At 43.2% G+C, this 14,277-nt stretch overlaps 1 protein-coding gene across 2 annotated transcripts in view; it reads left to right on the top strand.

Annotated features, from left to right (window-relative positions):
* The first annotated feature begins 906 nt into the window (after nt 1-906).
* Nucleotides 907-14,277, top strand: part of dhx15 (DEAH (Asp-Glu-Ala-His) box helicase 15) — a 30,627-nt gene continuing 17,256 nt past the window's right edge. Inside the window, exons 1-6 of one of the 2 annotated variants that reach the window (XM_034164202.1) lie at nt 907-1,086; nt 3,863-4,190; nt 4,671-4,864; nt 4,975-5,134; nt 6,069-6,287; nt 12,432-12,599. In XM_034164202.1, coding sequence (XP_034020093.1) covers nt 1,079-1,086; nt 3,863-4,190; nt 4,671-4,864; nt 4,975-5,134; nt 6,069-6,287; nt 12,432-12,599 — 1,077 coding nt within the window. In that variant the 5' untranslated portion in view covers nt 907-1,078. Of the gene's footprint in view, nt 1,087-1,171; nt 1,243-3,862; nt 4,191-4,670; nt 4,865-4,974; nt 5,135-6,068; nt 6,288-12,431; nt 12,600-14,277 lie in introns of those variants that run through there. The other variant, XM_034164201.1, reaches the window with a different exon arrangement.

Raw genomic sequence — 14,277 nt, 5'->3', positions numbered from 1 at the left:
ATTCGTCGTCGTAACCGACTTGAGTGGGCAAATGCGCACATTTGCTGGCGTTTGGCACGTTGGAGAGGTGTTCTCTTCACGGATGAATCCTGGTTCACACTGTTCAGGGCAGATGGCAGACAGTGTGTGTGGCGTCGTGTGGGTGAGCGGTTTTCTGATGTCAATGATGTGGATCGAGTGGCCCATGGTGGCGGTGGGGTTATGGTGTGGGCAGGCATCTGTTATGGACAAAGAACACAGGTGCATTTTATTGATGGCATTTTGAATGCACAGAGATACCGTGACGAGATCCTGAGGCCCATTGTTGTGCCATACATCCAAGAACATCACCTCATGTTGCAGCAGGATAATGCACGGCCCCATGTTGCAAGGATCTGTACACAATTCTTGGAAGCTGAAAATGTCCCAGTTCTTGCACGGCCGGCATACTCACCGGACATGTCACCCATTGAGCATGTTTGGGATGCTCTGGACCGGCGTATACGACAGCGTGTACCAGTTCCTGCCAATATCCAGCAACTTCGCACAGCCATTGACAGTCTAAGGCACACCTGTGCACTAATCATGGTGTCTAATCAGCATCTTGATATGGCACACCTGTGAGGTGGGATGGATTATCTCAGCAAAGGAGAAGTGCTCACTATCACAGATTTAGACTGGTTTATGAACAATATTTGAGGGAAATGGTGATATTGTGTATGTGGAAAAAGTTTTAGATCTTTGAGTTCATCTCATACAAAATGGGAGCAAAACCAAAAGTGTTGCGTTTATATTTTTGTTGAGTGTACAAATCAGTGTCGCTACGGCAACAATCTTTTCAGACGCCATGTTTCCTCGTGGAATACCGCAGTGTGACACTGCAAGCTTTGGCCTGCAGGGGGCGGCGCCCGCCTGTAGTGTGTGAACGAGAGAGAGATGCTCAGCACCCGCATCGTCCTGACTCCATAGTGAGGCATCTGCATTTTAAATGCAGAATTTGTAAATATAATGCGTGGGGTGCAGCAAAGACGAGATTTTTCTTCGCTAAGTGGAGTCTGCAGTTAACGCCGCTTCCTTCCGACTTGTTCTGTCGAGGATAATGATGAGGTAAGCGCTTCCGGTAGCCATTTTGCTGGTGGAATCTGCTTCTTCCTTTTTGCTCGTTTTTGTTAGCACCAGTTCTGGTAGCGAGATGTCCAAACGACATCGTTTAGATTTAGGCGACGACTATACGTCGGCTAAAAAGAGATCGTCCTATGATGGGTATGTGCAAATAAAACGCTAAGCCCGTGCGTCCCTTTTGTAAGCAGTTTGTTGTTATCCCAATGCTAACTGGCTAGCTGACGCTTGGCTCGGCGAAAAATCCTCTCAGCTGCAAACGTCAGTTTTTGTGTGTGAAATCCCTCTTTTCAGCAACTTTTTTTTTTTTTTTTTTTGAGGGGCTAACCTGCTCAGTGAAGCTCATGTCACAGTGGTTTTCGTGTGGTCAGCACGTGGCTAATGCTACATGCTAGTTGAAATGCTCATATTGTTTCAAAAAGGAGTACACTTGAGCCTTTATACAAATGAGTGGCTATCTTAAGTATCTGGAAGGTGTGATTTAAGTGTGAGTACTGCTGGAAGTGGTGTTACACTTGATGCTTTCCCCCCAGTGTTTAGGTTAGTTAGTTTAGATTTTTTTCGTCAGTTGTGGAAAACGTAATTGGTCACGACTGCTGTAAATGTGGTCACTTGACAGCAGCCACTATTTTGCATAAACGCATCTGTAGGAATTTGAGAACTTGAGAACTTCTCCAAGTATGTGCAGGTGCAGTTCTGCTTCCATCTGGGAGCAGACCGGATGATGGCATTTGATGTCGATGGCAGGTAGATTTTTTTTTTTTTTTTTTTTGCAAGGATAATTATGAGTGGAATTCAGTGTCATCTATCTGCAGATTATTGACTTGATAAGTCTGGCGTGACACTCAAGAAGTCAACTGTTCCATTCCAGTCCATGAGCCAAGCGGACTTGCAGTATCGAGCCCCCTGTACTGTGGGTGAGATTATACGTCCATTCATCGTCTGCAATTGGTGCAAAATGCTGCAGTGCGGTTGCTTACAGGCACCAGAAAGCGGGACCACGTAACTCCTTCACTGGCCTCTCTCTGCACTGGCTTCCAGTCAGTTACAGGATTTATTTTAAGTGTTGTGTTGTGGTTTTTAGATGTTTAAATGGATTGGCTCCCTCCTACCTCTCCGAGCTTCTGTCGGTTCATGCTCCAGGTCAAACTATGAGATCGGCCAATCACCTGACTCTGGAAGTGCCGAGATGCTGGCTGAAAGCCAGGGGAGACTGTGCGTTTTCAGTGGCGGCTCCGAGACTCTGGAACGGGCTTGCTTTGAATGTTCGTATGGCCCCGTCTTTAAACATCTTCAAGTTTGTTAAAAACTCGCTTGCTCTGGCCTTTGACTCAAGCTAGTCGATTTCTGATTTGGTTGTGATCATCTTCTTAGTCATTTTGTTCATGTTATGTTTTTTATTATTACTATTATCTTTTGGGTGTGTGTAGCACTTTGGGCAATATTTCTGTATTAAATGTGCTATATAAATAAATTTGACATTGACAAAGGTGCAAAAACAACACTGACAATCCAGTGTCAAGACACCACAGCCTACACAAAAATGTATGACTCCTTCCTAGTACAGATGGATGGATAATGTACACTTAAAAGTATATTGCAATATAATTCTAGGGCAGTGCAGTGGCTAAGTGGTAGTAAGGTCTGTGGTTAGAGTCCACCATTGGCCAGTTCCATTCTGTGTGCAGTTTGCATGTTCTCCCCGTGTCTACTTGGATTTCCTCTGGGCATTCCCAGTTTCTTCCCATCATCAAAATAAGCCAGTTTCATGTTTTCAGCGCAACAGTGGCTGCTGGGTAACTTCAGAGGTCAGTGCATATAAACAGGGGAGATGGTGGTCTAGTGGTTCAGCATTGGCTTGAGACCACAAGATCCTCGGTTGAAATCCCAGCCTGAAAGGGCAAGGTCCTTAATCCCCGAGTTGCTCCCGGTGTGTAGTGAGTACCTTGTTTAGCAGCACCCTCACATCGGGGTGACTGAGGCATTATTGTAAAGCACTTTGTGTGCCTGATGCAGATGGAAAAACACTATATCAGTGCAGTCCATTTACCAATCTTTAAAAAAAAAAAAAGCTTTTTTCACATTGTCATTATGGGGTTTTGTGTGTAGAATTTTGAGGGGAAAAATAATTTTATCCATTTTGGAATAAGGCTGTAACATAATATGTGGGGAAAAAATGAAGAACTGTGAATACTCAGTGCATCCGGAAAATGTGACATTTATGACTTTTGCATATATGCAAACATAACTTATGCATTGTTGATGCCACAAGATGACAAATTAATATTGTGGGGGAGAAATTCTTCCAGTGTAGTGGAGAAAATAGAAAACAGCACATCCTTACTTCCCAGAGTGATTGATTGCTTTATCCAGGTAGGGGGTCAGGGGTTGCACAGAGGTCAGAATTTAAAAATGATCCAGTCATATTCAAAGGCGGAACATTATTTTCTGAAAGGAGGAAACAAAAATACATCTTTGACTGCTGTGCTGTGTTATCATTTTTTCATTTTTTTTTCTTTTTTTGCTTTGACCTTTGCATGCTACATTTTATTAGGTTGTAACTTTTGCATTTGATTTTAAGAGAATAACTTGACATTGCCTAATATTTGTGCATTTTTTCCACAAACCAGCTTTTTTTTGTTCTGTTGTGTGGTTCAACTGAACATTTTGAAGCTGTACTAATTTTGTAGCATGTGCATGCACGCTGGGCCTTTTAAATTTGTTTCTACATCATATTTTATCCTCTTGGATGTTCTTGTCACAGGCGTGACCGGGACAGAGATCGCGATGAACGGTCGAGGGACAGGGAACGTGAGCGGGATAGAGACCGTGACAGAGAGAGGGATACAAAGTCGTCTTCTGGCTTGTCCGTCAACCCTGTTGCAGGCGCAGGAGGCCTTCCAAAGATAACTCACATCCAGCAACAGATCAGCCCATTCACCAACCTTCCTCACACACCGCGCTACTATGAGATCCTTAATAAGCGCCTGCAACTGCCTGTCTGGGAGTACAGGGAGAGCTTCACTGAGATCCTCATGCGTTGCCAGTCTTTTGTGCTGGTTGGAGAGACAGGATCTGGAAAGACTACACAGGTTAGAGGGCATGTGCTGCTTCTTTGTAGGTTTTAAGTCTCATTGTTCTGCTGTCTTTGAAATCAAGGGGCCGGGAGGGTAAGCTTAAAAAATCTGAATCAAGCAAACTATTGGTGACAAATGCTACGTGTCAAACCCAACAATTTATATTTGTACAATTTTTGGCTGTGATAAATGGTATAATTATTATTATTATTATTTTTTTTAAGAAAACATTTCAAATATGCCAACAAAATGTTCTCCACCACTGACAACCTAATTTAAATGTCTTGAAACATTTAAAGTTAAGCGTTAAAGAGCATTAAAGCAATGGAAAACTCATTTTGGTTGCTGTCAAATGAACTGAAAATTTAGCTTTCTTCTTGGGTTTGGATTAAAAAAAAAAAAGGGAATCTGTCATGAAAGTGACTTGGAGCAGCCTTTCAAAAAAAACAAAAACATTTTGTTTGTTTTAAACAAAGTCTTCCTGGTATTTTTCAGATACCTCAGTGGTGCGTGGACATGGTACGGGCATTGCCGGGACCGAAGCGAGCGGTGGCGTGCACCCAGCCCAGGAGGGTGGCAGCTATGAGTGTTGCTCAAAGGGTGGCTGATGAGATGGATGTCATGTTGGGCCAAGAGGTGGGCTACTCCATCCGGTTTGAGGACTGCAGCTCCGCCAAGACTGTACTCAAGTAAGATGGTTTAACTCTTGTTTTTATCCTTTGAGTTTTTCTTCTGAAGTGTGCTTGGTGTTTTTGCAACTGTCAGTTTCCCACTAGCCTGCATCTGTTTTGCAACTCAGGTACATGACAGACGGGATGTTGTTGCGGGAAGCTATGAATGATCCCTTACTGGAGCATTACGGTGTCATTATCCTGGACGAGGCTCATGAGCGCACGCTAGCCACCGACATTCTCATGGGTGTCCTCAAGGAGGTGGTCCGCCAGAGGCCTGACCTCAAGGTAAAGGTCTTCCATCTGTTGGGTACTGGTTCAAGCTTGTGTTGGAACACTTAGAAAGAACACCACTAAATACTGAGCTGTGTCTGACTGCCGTACTTCTTTTATGGAAAGAGAAATGTTGTTGGCTTCAGAAGTGCACCAGTAGCTGTAAAGCTTTCCCCTTAAAGTTGGCCACATTTTAAACCAATCAGCCAGGACCCGAGCAGTAAAGTGTCAGAATAATGGACGCAGGCATACGTTGTACTGGCAAAATGTGCCAGACATAATTCTCATAAAGCAGATGGATAATGACTAGTTGTTTGTCAGTGTGAAATCAGAGGTTATATTGTTGTTGGATTGTTAAATGAGGTCGAGGTTGTTGTGACTGATCATCCATCCACGCCCTGTCTGCTCCATTCCCATCCGCAACCAAATCTGAAAGTTTATTTTGCCTTAAGAGCCATTATGATGCCTCACGAAGCGTAAAGTGAATTGCTGAGACGCTGGCCCCTTAAAATGTTTGCGATTGAAAATGGGAGATGTGCTTCCCATCAGAATCATAATGCACTTGATCTAATAGCTCTGGAGAGAACGCTGTGTCCCAAACATTCCGAGCAAAGACTGCCACCGCTCTGTGTAGGTCAGTGACTCTGAGTTGAATGCCAAGTTCTACAGTACAGATACGATCTTGGATTTGCTCCAGTGCCCTCATCCTAAATTCTAATCCAACGTGTGATCTATTCAATAAAGCTTTATGCACTCATCTTTTGTCCTTTTGTGTTTGGCGGCCCCATCATCTACTTGGTGTGTGTGTCCTTTTGTCTCCCCTAAAAGTCACTTCAGCTGACCTCCATGATTCAATAAGCCTCCATAGACCCTGCTACTTTAACTCAAATGCTTTGTTTACACTCTTGGAAGATTTCCACATTTTTCTCCTGTCCTCTTTACTGCTCAGGTTATTGTCATGAGTGCCACCCTTGATGCTGGGAAGTTCCAGGTGTACTTTGACAGCTGTCCGCTGCTAACCATCCCCGGACGTACTCACCCAGTGGAGATATTTTACACACCAGAGCCGGAGAGGGACTACCTGGAAGCAGCCATCCGTACTGTAATCCAAATCCACATGTGTGAGGAGGATGAAGGGGACGTTCTGCTTTTTCTCACTGGACAAGAGGTATGACTACATAGGTCCAAGACACTGGCTACTGGGTTACGCTAACTCTAGGATAAAAAGTGAACATCTTGAAGGGTTATTACCTGTACTATCCATGCTCCAGTGCTTGTGAGGTGGATTTAATTGACAGCCAATGCTTTGGTTTTGAAATAAAAAATTCAGGAAAGAACCTGTTGTTCCTGACTTTTGTTTAAAAATCGAAAAGTGGAAAGTAACTCTTTTTGATGACAGCCTGTTAAAATACAGTCTGTTATTATTGGTATTTAAAAAAAAAAAAAAAAAAAAAGAATTTGGGGCCTTAAATGCCACTCTATATACCATTCAGGAAGACTGGCATTGAGTCAGCACTCAGTTCATAACCAGACAGTATGTCTTTGTGGAAAATGGTGTCAATGTGGAGCTGGAAAAATTTTACAGATTGTGTGCGCAGATATGAAACCTTTTTGGTTCATTGTAGTTCTTATGAGTATGTCTGTGAAGGTTCTCGGTGCAGCGTTCGTGCTCAAAATAATAAATTTATGCACAGATTTGTTAACATACAACACAAGGAAATGTAGTCAAAAGCGAGACCAAATGGTCACCCTGTTTGCCATCGTCGTTTTTACACTGACTCAGTTGTTGCAGACAACTTGATTTATTGAAGTTGAAACAGAGAAAATACGAGTTTAAATTCAGCGCAGATAGTTGACGACTAATCTGATAGACTGTGTTTTCACTGCTGTTGTGTGAGTGGTACTAAAGAACGTAAACTAACAGGTTGCCTAACAGGTCATTTTCAGTGACTTTCCTCCCTTGACACATCACTGTCTGTTTGAAAACTGATGTCTGTTTTTATTTACTAAATTGCGATCACTGTGCAGGTTCTTGGAAAGAGGGTTAAGTCACAGAGGGTACTGTGCGTCCTTCAAGTGCTAGTAATTGGTCATGTCGACATGTCCTGCAGGGTTTGTGTGACTGGACCCAGTCTTTATGTACAGTGTATCCAGAAAGTATTCACAGTGCTTCACTTTTTCCGCATTTTGTTATGTTCCAGCATTATTCCAAAATGGAGTACAACCCCAATTCCAATGAAGTTGGGACGTTGTGAAAAATGTCAATAAAAACAGAATACAATGATTTGCTAATCCTCTTCAACCTATATTCACTTGAATACACCACAAAGACAAGATATTTAATGTTCATACTGACAAACGTTATTGTTTTTGTGCAAGTATTTGCTCATTTTGAAATGGATGCCTGCAACATATTTCAAAAAGGCTGGGACAGTGGTATGTTTACCACTGTGTTACATCTACCACTGTGTTACATCACCTTTCCTTCTAACAACACTCAATAAGCATTTGGGAACCGAGGACACTAATTGTTGAAGCTTTGTAGGTGGAATTCTTTCCCATTCTTGCTTGATGTACAACTTCAGTTGTTCAACAGTCCGTGGTCTCTGTCATATTTTGCGCTTCATAGTGCGCCACACTTTTTCAATGGGCGACAGGTCTGGACTACAGGCAGGCCAGTCTTGTACCCACACTCTTCAACAACAAAGCCACGCTATTGTAACACATGCAGAATGTGGCTTAGCATTGTCTTGTTGAAATAAGCAGGGACGTCCCTGAAAAAGACGTTGCTTGGATGGCAACATGTGTTGCTCCAAAACCTGGATGTACCTTTCAGAATTGTTGGTGCCATCACAGACGTGTAAGTTGTACATGCCATGGGCACTAACACACCCCCATACCATCACAAATGCTGGCTTTTGAACTTTGCGCTGGTAACAATCTGGATGGACTTTTTCCTTGTCCAGAGGACACAGTGTCCATGATTTCCAAAACAATTTGAAATATGGACTCATCGGACCTCAGCACACTTTTCCACTTTGCACCTGTCCATTTCAAATGAGCTCGGGTGCAGAGAAGGCGGCGTTTCTAGATGTTGTTGATGTATGGCTTTCGCTTTGCATGGTAGAGTTTTAACTTGCACTTGTAGCGACGAACTGTGTTAACTGACAGTGGTTTTCTGAAGTGTTCCTGAGCCCACGCGGTAAGATCCTTTACACAGTGATGTTGGTTTTTAATGCAGTGCCGCCTGAGGGATCGAAGGTCACGGGCATTCAATGTTGGTTTTCGGCCTTGCCGCTTACATGCAGAAAGTTCTCCAGATTCTCTGAATCTTCTGATTATATTATGAACTGTAGATGATGGAATCCCTAAATTCCTTGTAATTGAACGTTGAGACACATTGTTCTTAAACTGTTGGACTATTTTTTTTTCATGGAGTTAACAAAGTGGTGATCCTTACCCATCTTTGCTTGTGAATGGCTGAGCCTTTTGGGGATGCTCCTTTTATACCCAATCATGACACTCACCTGTTTCCAATTAGGTGTTCTTTGAACATTTATCAACTTTCCTAGTATTTTGTTGCCCCGTCCCAACTTTTTTGAAACGTATTGCAGAGATCCATTTCAAAATGAGCAAATATTTGCCCAAAAACAACAAAGTATATCTGTTTGAACATTAAATATCTTGTCTTTGTTGTGTTCTCAGTTGAAGAGGATTTGGAAATCACTGTATTCTGTTTTTATTTACATTTTACACAATGTCCCAACTTCATTGGAATTGGGGTTGTAAATGTATTTTTTTCTCCCTCAAAATTCTACTCATACCACCCCATAATGACAACGTGAAAACAGTTATGAAATTTTTTGCAAATTTATTAAAAATAAAAACTAAGAAATCACATGTAAGTATTCACACCCTTTGCTCAGTGCTTTGTTGATGCCCCTTTGGCAGCAATTACAGCCTCAAGTCTTCTTGAATATGATGCTGCAAGCTTGGCACACCTATCTTTAGGCAGCTTTGTCCATTCCTTTTTGCAGCACCTCTCACGCTCCATCAGGTTGGATGGGGAGCGTCGGTGCACAGCCATTTTCTGTTCTCTCCAGAGATGTTCAGTCAGATTCAGGTCTGGGCTCTGGCTGGGCCACTCAAGGACATTGACAGATTTGTCCTGAAGCCACTCCTTTGATATCTTGGGTGTGTGCTTAGGGTCATTGTCCTGCTGAAAGATGAACCTTCCCTCACTCTGAGGTCAAGAGCGCTCTGGGGCAGGTTTTCATCCAGGATGTCTCTGTACATTGCTGCATTGATCTTTACCTCAATCCTTCCCAGTTCCTACCATTGAAAAACATCCCCACAGCATGATGCTGCCACCACTATGCTTCACGGTATTGATGGTGCCTGGTTTCCTCCAAACATGATGCCAAAGACCAAAGAGTTCAATCTTGTCTCATCAGACCAGAGAATTTTGTTTCTCATGGTCTGAGAGTTCTTCAGGTGTTTTTTTTGTCAAACTCCAGGTGGGCTGTCATGTGCCTTTTACTAAGAAGTGGCTTCCGTCTACCCACTCTATCATACAGACCTGATTTGTGGATTGCTGCAGAGATGATTGTCCTTCTCGAAGTTTCCCCTCTTTCCACAGAGGAATGCTGGAGCTCTGACAGAGTGACCATCGGGTTCTTGGTCACCTCCCCGACTAAGGCCCTTCTCTCCGATTGCTCACTTTTGACGGGCACCCAGCTCTAAGAAGAGTCCTGGTGGATCTGAACTTCTATTTACGGATGATGGAGGCCACTGTGCTCATTGAGACCTTCAAAGCAGTAAAAAATGTTTCTGTACCCTTCCCAGATTTGTGCCTTGAGACAGTCCTGTCTCTCAGGTCTACCGACGATTCCTTTGACTTCATGTTTGGTTTGTACTCTGACATGCACTGTCAACTCTGGGACCTTATATGTAGACAGGTGTGTGTCTTTCCAAATCATGTCCAATCAACTGAATTTACCCCAGGTGGACCCAAATTAAGTTGTAGAAACATCTCAAGGATGATCAGTGGAAACAGGATGCACCTGAGCTCAATTTTGAACTTCATGGCAAAGGCTGGGAATATTTGGGTTCATATGATTTCTTAGTTTTTTTTTTTGTTTGTTTGTTTTTTTTTTATTATTATTCTTAATAAATTCCTAAAAATCAAACAAATTTTTCACATTGTCATTATGGGGTATTGTGTCTACAATTTTGAGGGGAAAAAATGAATTTCATCCATTTTGGAGTAAGACTGTAACATTAGAAATTCTTTCTGGATGCACCGTATGTCCTTGGTTCTCTTCATTACACATCTCAAAAGCTCCTCGATCTCAAATAACCAAACTTCAAACATGGGTAGAGAAGAACTGTCAGTATGCATATCAATTAGCTAAGCAGGTCAATGCGTCCAATCGCAACCTTGTTAATGGTAAGAATGTGGGAATTATGAGGATGCAGAGAAAGTGCTGTGCATTTGATATTTTTCTTTCCGTTGGATGTAAAGTATTGCTTTATATTCCGCACCCCTGCACCATGCATTACTCGGGGCTCTGTCATGGCGAGTTCATTAGCAACACTGTCTTAATTGTATAAAGAAGTTAATTTGTGGTAGTTCTGGCAGAGATGGGTGTTCAAAGGATGCACTTCTTAACGTCTTCAGTCTCCCCACCAACTTTGATGTCAACTAATAGTTCGGAAGCAAAACAAACTCTTCTCATCTGACTTTCTTTATAACCAGCTGAAGCAAATTTTGCAGGACTCTTTTCCTCCCTTTGCTAGATTTGACTTTTCAGGAGATATTTTGCATTCATAACTGAATGCAGCTGAAGCACCATATCTCAAGAAGAAAGCTGAAACTTGTCGCAGCTGTTGAGCAAAGATAAGTCATAATGTTTAAGCTTCCCCCTGAGCTGCGAAGATCAAAAATGTGGGGTTTGGCGGGTGGTGGTGGGTTGTTTGCACGTCAAAACGAGTGCCTAAATGTGTCGGTTATTAGCTTGGCTCTGGATTCTTGCTTCTGGGCTTGCAGGAAGTGCTGGCGGACAGGTTCCCAACACAAGTCTACACACACACACACACACACTGTTGTGTCCCAGAGGGACTCGCAGCCAGCTTGCTTCAAGCGCTTTGGCAACGAGGTCCCCACCCACCCGACAGCAGCTGCTGCTGCATCCAGAGGCTTGATAGGCTATTAATACACCGGCTAATTTTACCAATCTATTCAGATTTAGCGTTTTCCACTTGTCAGTGTGTTGATTAAGGGGCACATGGCCATCAGCAGCGTTTGAATGCGATTAACAAGGGGACAAACGCGGGAAGTCGCACAATTGCAATCCAGGAAGAAAATGAGTAAATATCCTGGCGGTGCTTACTTGTGTTAAGGCTTGTTTCACTGGCTTCAAGCTACAGTACATGTTTAGAAAAAAGATTAATTTCTCAACGGTTTTCAGTCCAGTCAGTATGAAATAGTATGTTGTTCTGTCGAGCGTCTCCTCATTTTGAAATTCTGATGCATGGTTCCCATTGGCCTGCAGGTGGTGCAACAGCACAAGCTGTGGGGTGGTGACTTCATGACAATTTAATGATTGTTGTTGGGACAACAAAGAAATCAGCCTTTCTTTCACATGAGAGCTGTGGTGTGTTTTCTGCGTCCGTGCCAGAAAATGTGTAAAACTGAATATGATTAAATTGTGTGTGTGCATGTGAGCCTGCATATAGGGTGATGTCAATACAACATGGAAGCATATTTTGCACAGTTAATAAGATTGCATTCCTTGTTTTCAAAACAAGCCATGCCCTATGTTTGCTGTGGTGCCTGTGTGTGCGTGCGCGTGGCTCCTTGCTTGGCTCCTCTGTCAGTCTGCCAACCCACCGGCTCTAGAATGTTCAGCTTCACTAAACTGATCTGCTGTGATTTGCAGCTGGTTATGCATCATTGCTGCAGTCTCATCTCCCATTCCCTTCTACAATGCTGCACAGTGGAATAATGAACCCTGTTTGAGTCTGTCTCGCGCTCCCCGCCTCTGTGCGCGTGCTCTCTCATGTCCGTGTTTTTCATGATTGCTGCATTTGACAACAGAGCCACAGGGAGCTCAGGAAAGCATACTGCAGTCCAGGTTTAATTTCCTCCGTCAGATGGCGTGATAGTTAGAACAAATGTGCTGTAGCAGGCAGCCGAGGTTTCTCTGGCCACCTCTCTTCTCCAGATTAACCACATTGTCTGTGCAGGTGTTTGGAGCCTGTTTAGTTTTTATTTTTTTACTGCATTAATTGTTTTTCTTTCCTTTTTCAGGAAATTGATGAGGCCTGCAAGCGAATCAAGAGAGAGGTCGATGATCTCGGGCCTGAAGTTGGTGATATCAAAATCATCCCGCTGTACTCCACACTGCCGCCACAACAACAGCAAAGGATCTTCGAGCCGCCGCCGCCCAATAAACCAAACGGTGCCATCGGAAGGAAGGTATGGCTGCTGTGTTTCCAAAATAAATATAAAATACAGGACGTTCAGAGTGTGGTTGATGCTGAAAAGGCCAGATGGAGGATAAGATGGGCAAAAGAAGAGAGCCGGAAGCAAAAGACTTAGAAACTTGTTTTTGCCTTCCTCAGCTTTAGCTCAGAACTGACTCACACAACATATGCTGCTTCTGTCAGCATGCGATTCTCTGCTCCAAATTATAACTGGGGTATTACTCACACCCTCTGAGCCAGAGGAAAGTCCTGCATCCTCAGTTGTTTTCATCTCTCTGCTGCATTTGCGCAGGCCGTGCTGCTGTGCTCAGAGAGGAGGCCAAAAAAAATTCTGTTTTATGGAGCCACATGGAAGGTGCATATTTCACAATATGACCCAAAAGTGCACTTTAAAAGAAATCAGAGTGCAGTCTTCTTGAGTTGCGCTGCCCAAATGGATGGACTCAGACATGAGACGGCTCCTCTTGTGTGAGCATTTCTGTTGAGATGGGCACATCGCTAATGTAGTGTTACCACCTGCGCTGCCATGCTGTTGGCCAGAGATCTGACAGAATATCAGAATATCACTGTTGCCACTGAATGTGCAAACGTTCATCGCCAGCATGTGACAGGAGATGATGACGGTGAGTCAGTGCTGCAGTTGCTCTAATTGAAGCTGATCAGGCTGACACATGAGCAGTGTAAATATTTACTGGCTGTCAGGTAAACACATTGGTCCTTTTCAGATGTGTTTTTAACAAGTTAGTCATTGAATTTTTGTGTGAGGGAAAAACTGAATGAATGTGCATTTTAGAGTGGTATCAATTACTTTTTAGAACTCTAATTAAATCTGTCTGGTTTACTGACAAAGCTTTATGTGATGCATTTGGATCAGTATTATTTCTTTATATTTACAACTGATGTGTTCTATAGAGAATATGGTATTGGTTAGCCTGTCACTGCATTCTGCACGCATTTACGGTGAGCACAGTCGGCTATCTAAAAACAGGAGTTTGCCAACCACCAGATGTATCAGTGAATAGCGGAAGTGCATGCAGTGCGCCTTCGTGCAGTCACGTCCCACCTGCAAGTCCTGCACCTTCATGGAGGAAACATGGCTAGAATGGCGGCCATCGATACAAATAAGGGAATAACCCTCTATATGTACGTTTCTTGCATGTACCACCCAAACAATACATGAAGGGAGAGCTTCTTGAACTCCTTGATGTCAGCGACCGCAACAGATGTATTGCCTTTTTTTCCAGTCATCTTCAGGCAGCACGACCCAAGCTGTCCCTCAGTTCAAAAGGAGCCCTTCCAAAACTGAGGCATGGCCCATTTGGTTATTTTTTGATTTGGAAAGGACAGGGACTGGGTGATGTAAAGCTCGCATGCAGAAATGAGGATACAGTGTATGACTGTGTGGAGAAATAGATGATGGAGCACCTGTAGGTGGAGCTGGTGTATTGAACCAAGTACACATGAAGATCTGGAGATCCGTTGCCCCGGCCAGACCCTTTATCCTGCACTGGGCAGGTGTAGCAGAGTGATCCTTGTAGAATGCTACAATTAGGTATATCTAAAAAAAATGTGCAGTACAACACAGGCAAAATAAAAAAAGATGGAAAAAGGAACGTGGACAGAGTAAACAGTTTGTTTTTGCAAATTTTTGTGAGTTCAAAGCTTGGCTG

Source organism: Thalassophryne amazonica, chromosome 23 (assembly GCF_902500255.1).
Source record: "Thalassophryne amazonica chromosome 23, fThaAma1.1, whole genome shotgun sequence".
NCBI classification, from domain to species: Eukaryota; Metazoa; Chordata; class Actinopteri; order Batrachoidiformes; family Batrachoididae; genus Thalassophryne; species Thalassophryne amazonica.
The sequence above is the reverse complement of the archived record's forward strand: the minus strand, read 5'-3'. Positions and strand labels throughout refer to the sequence as shown.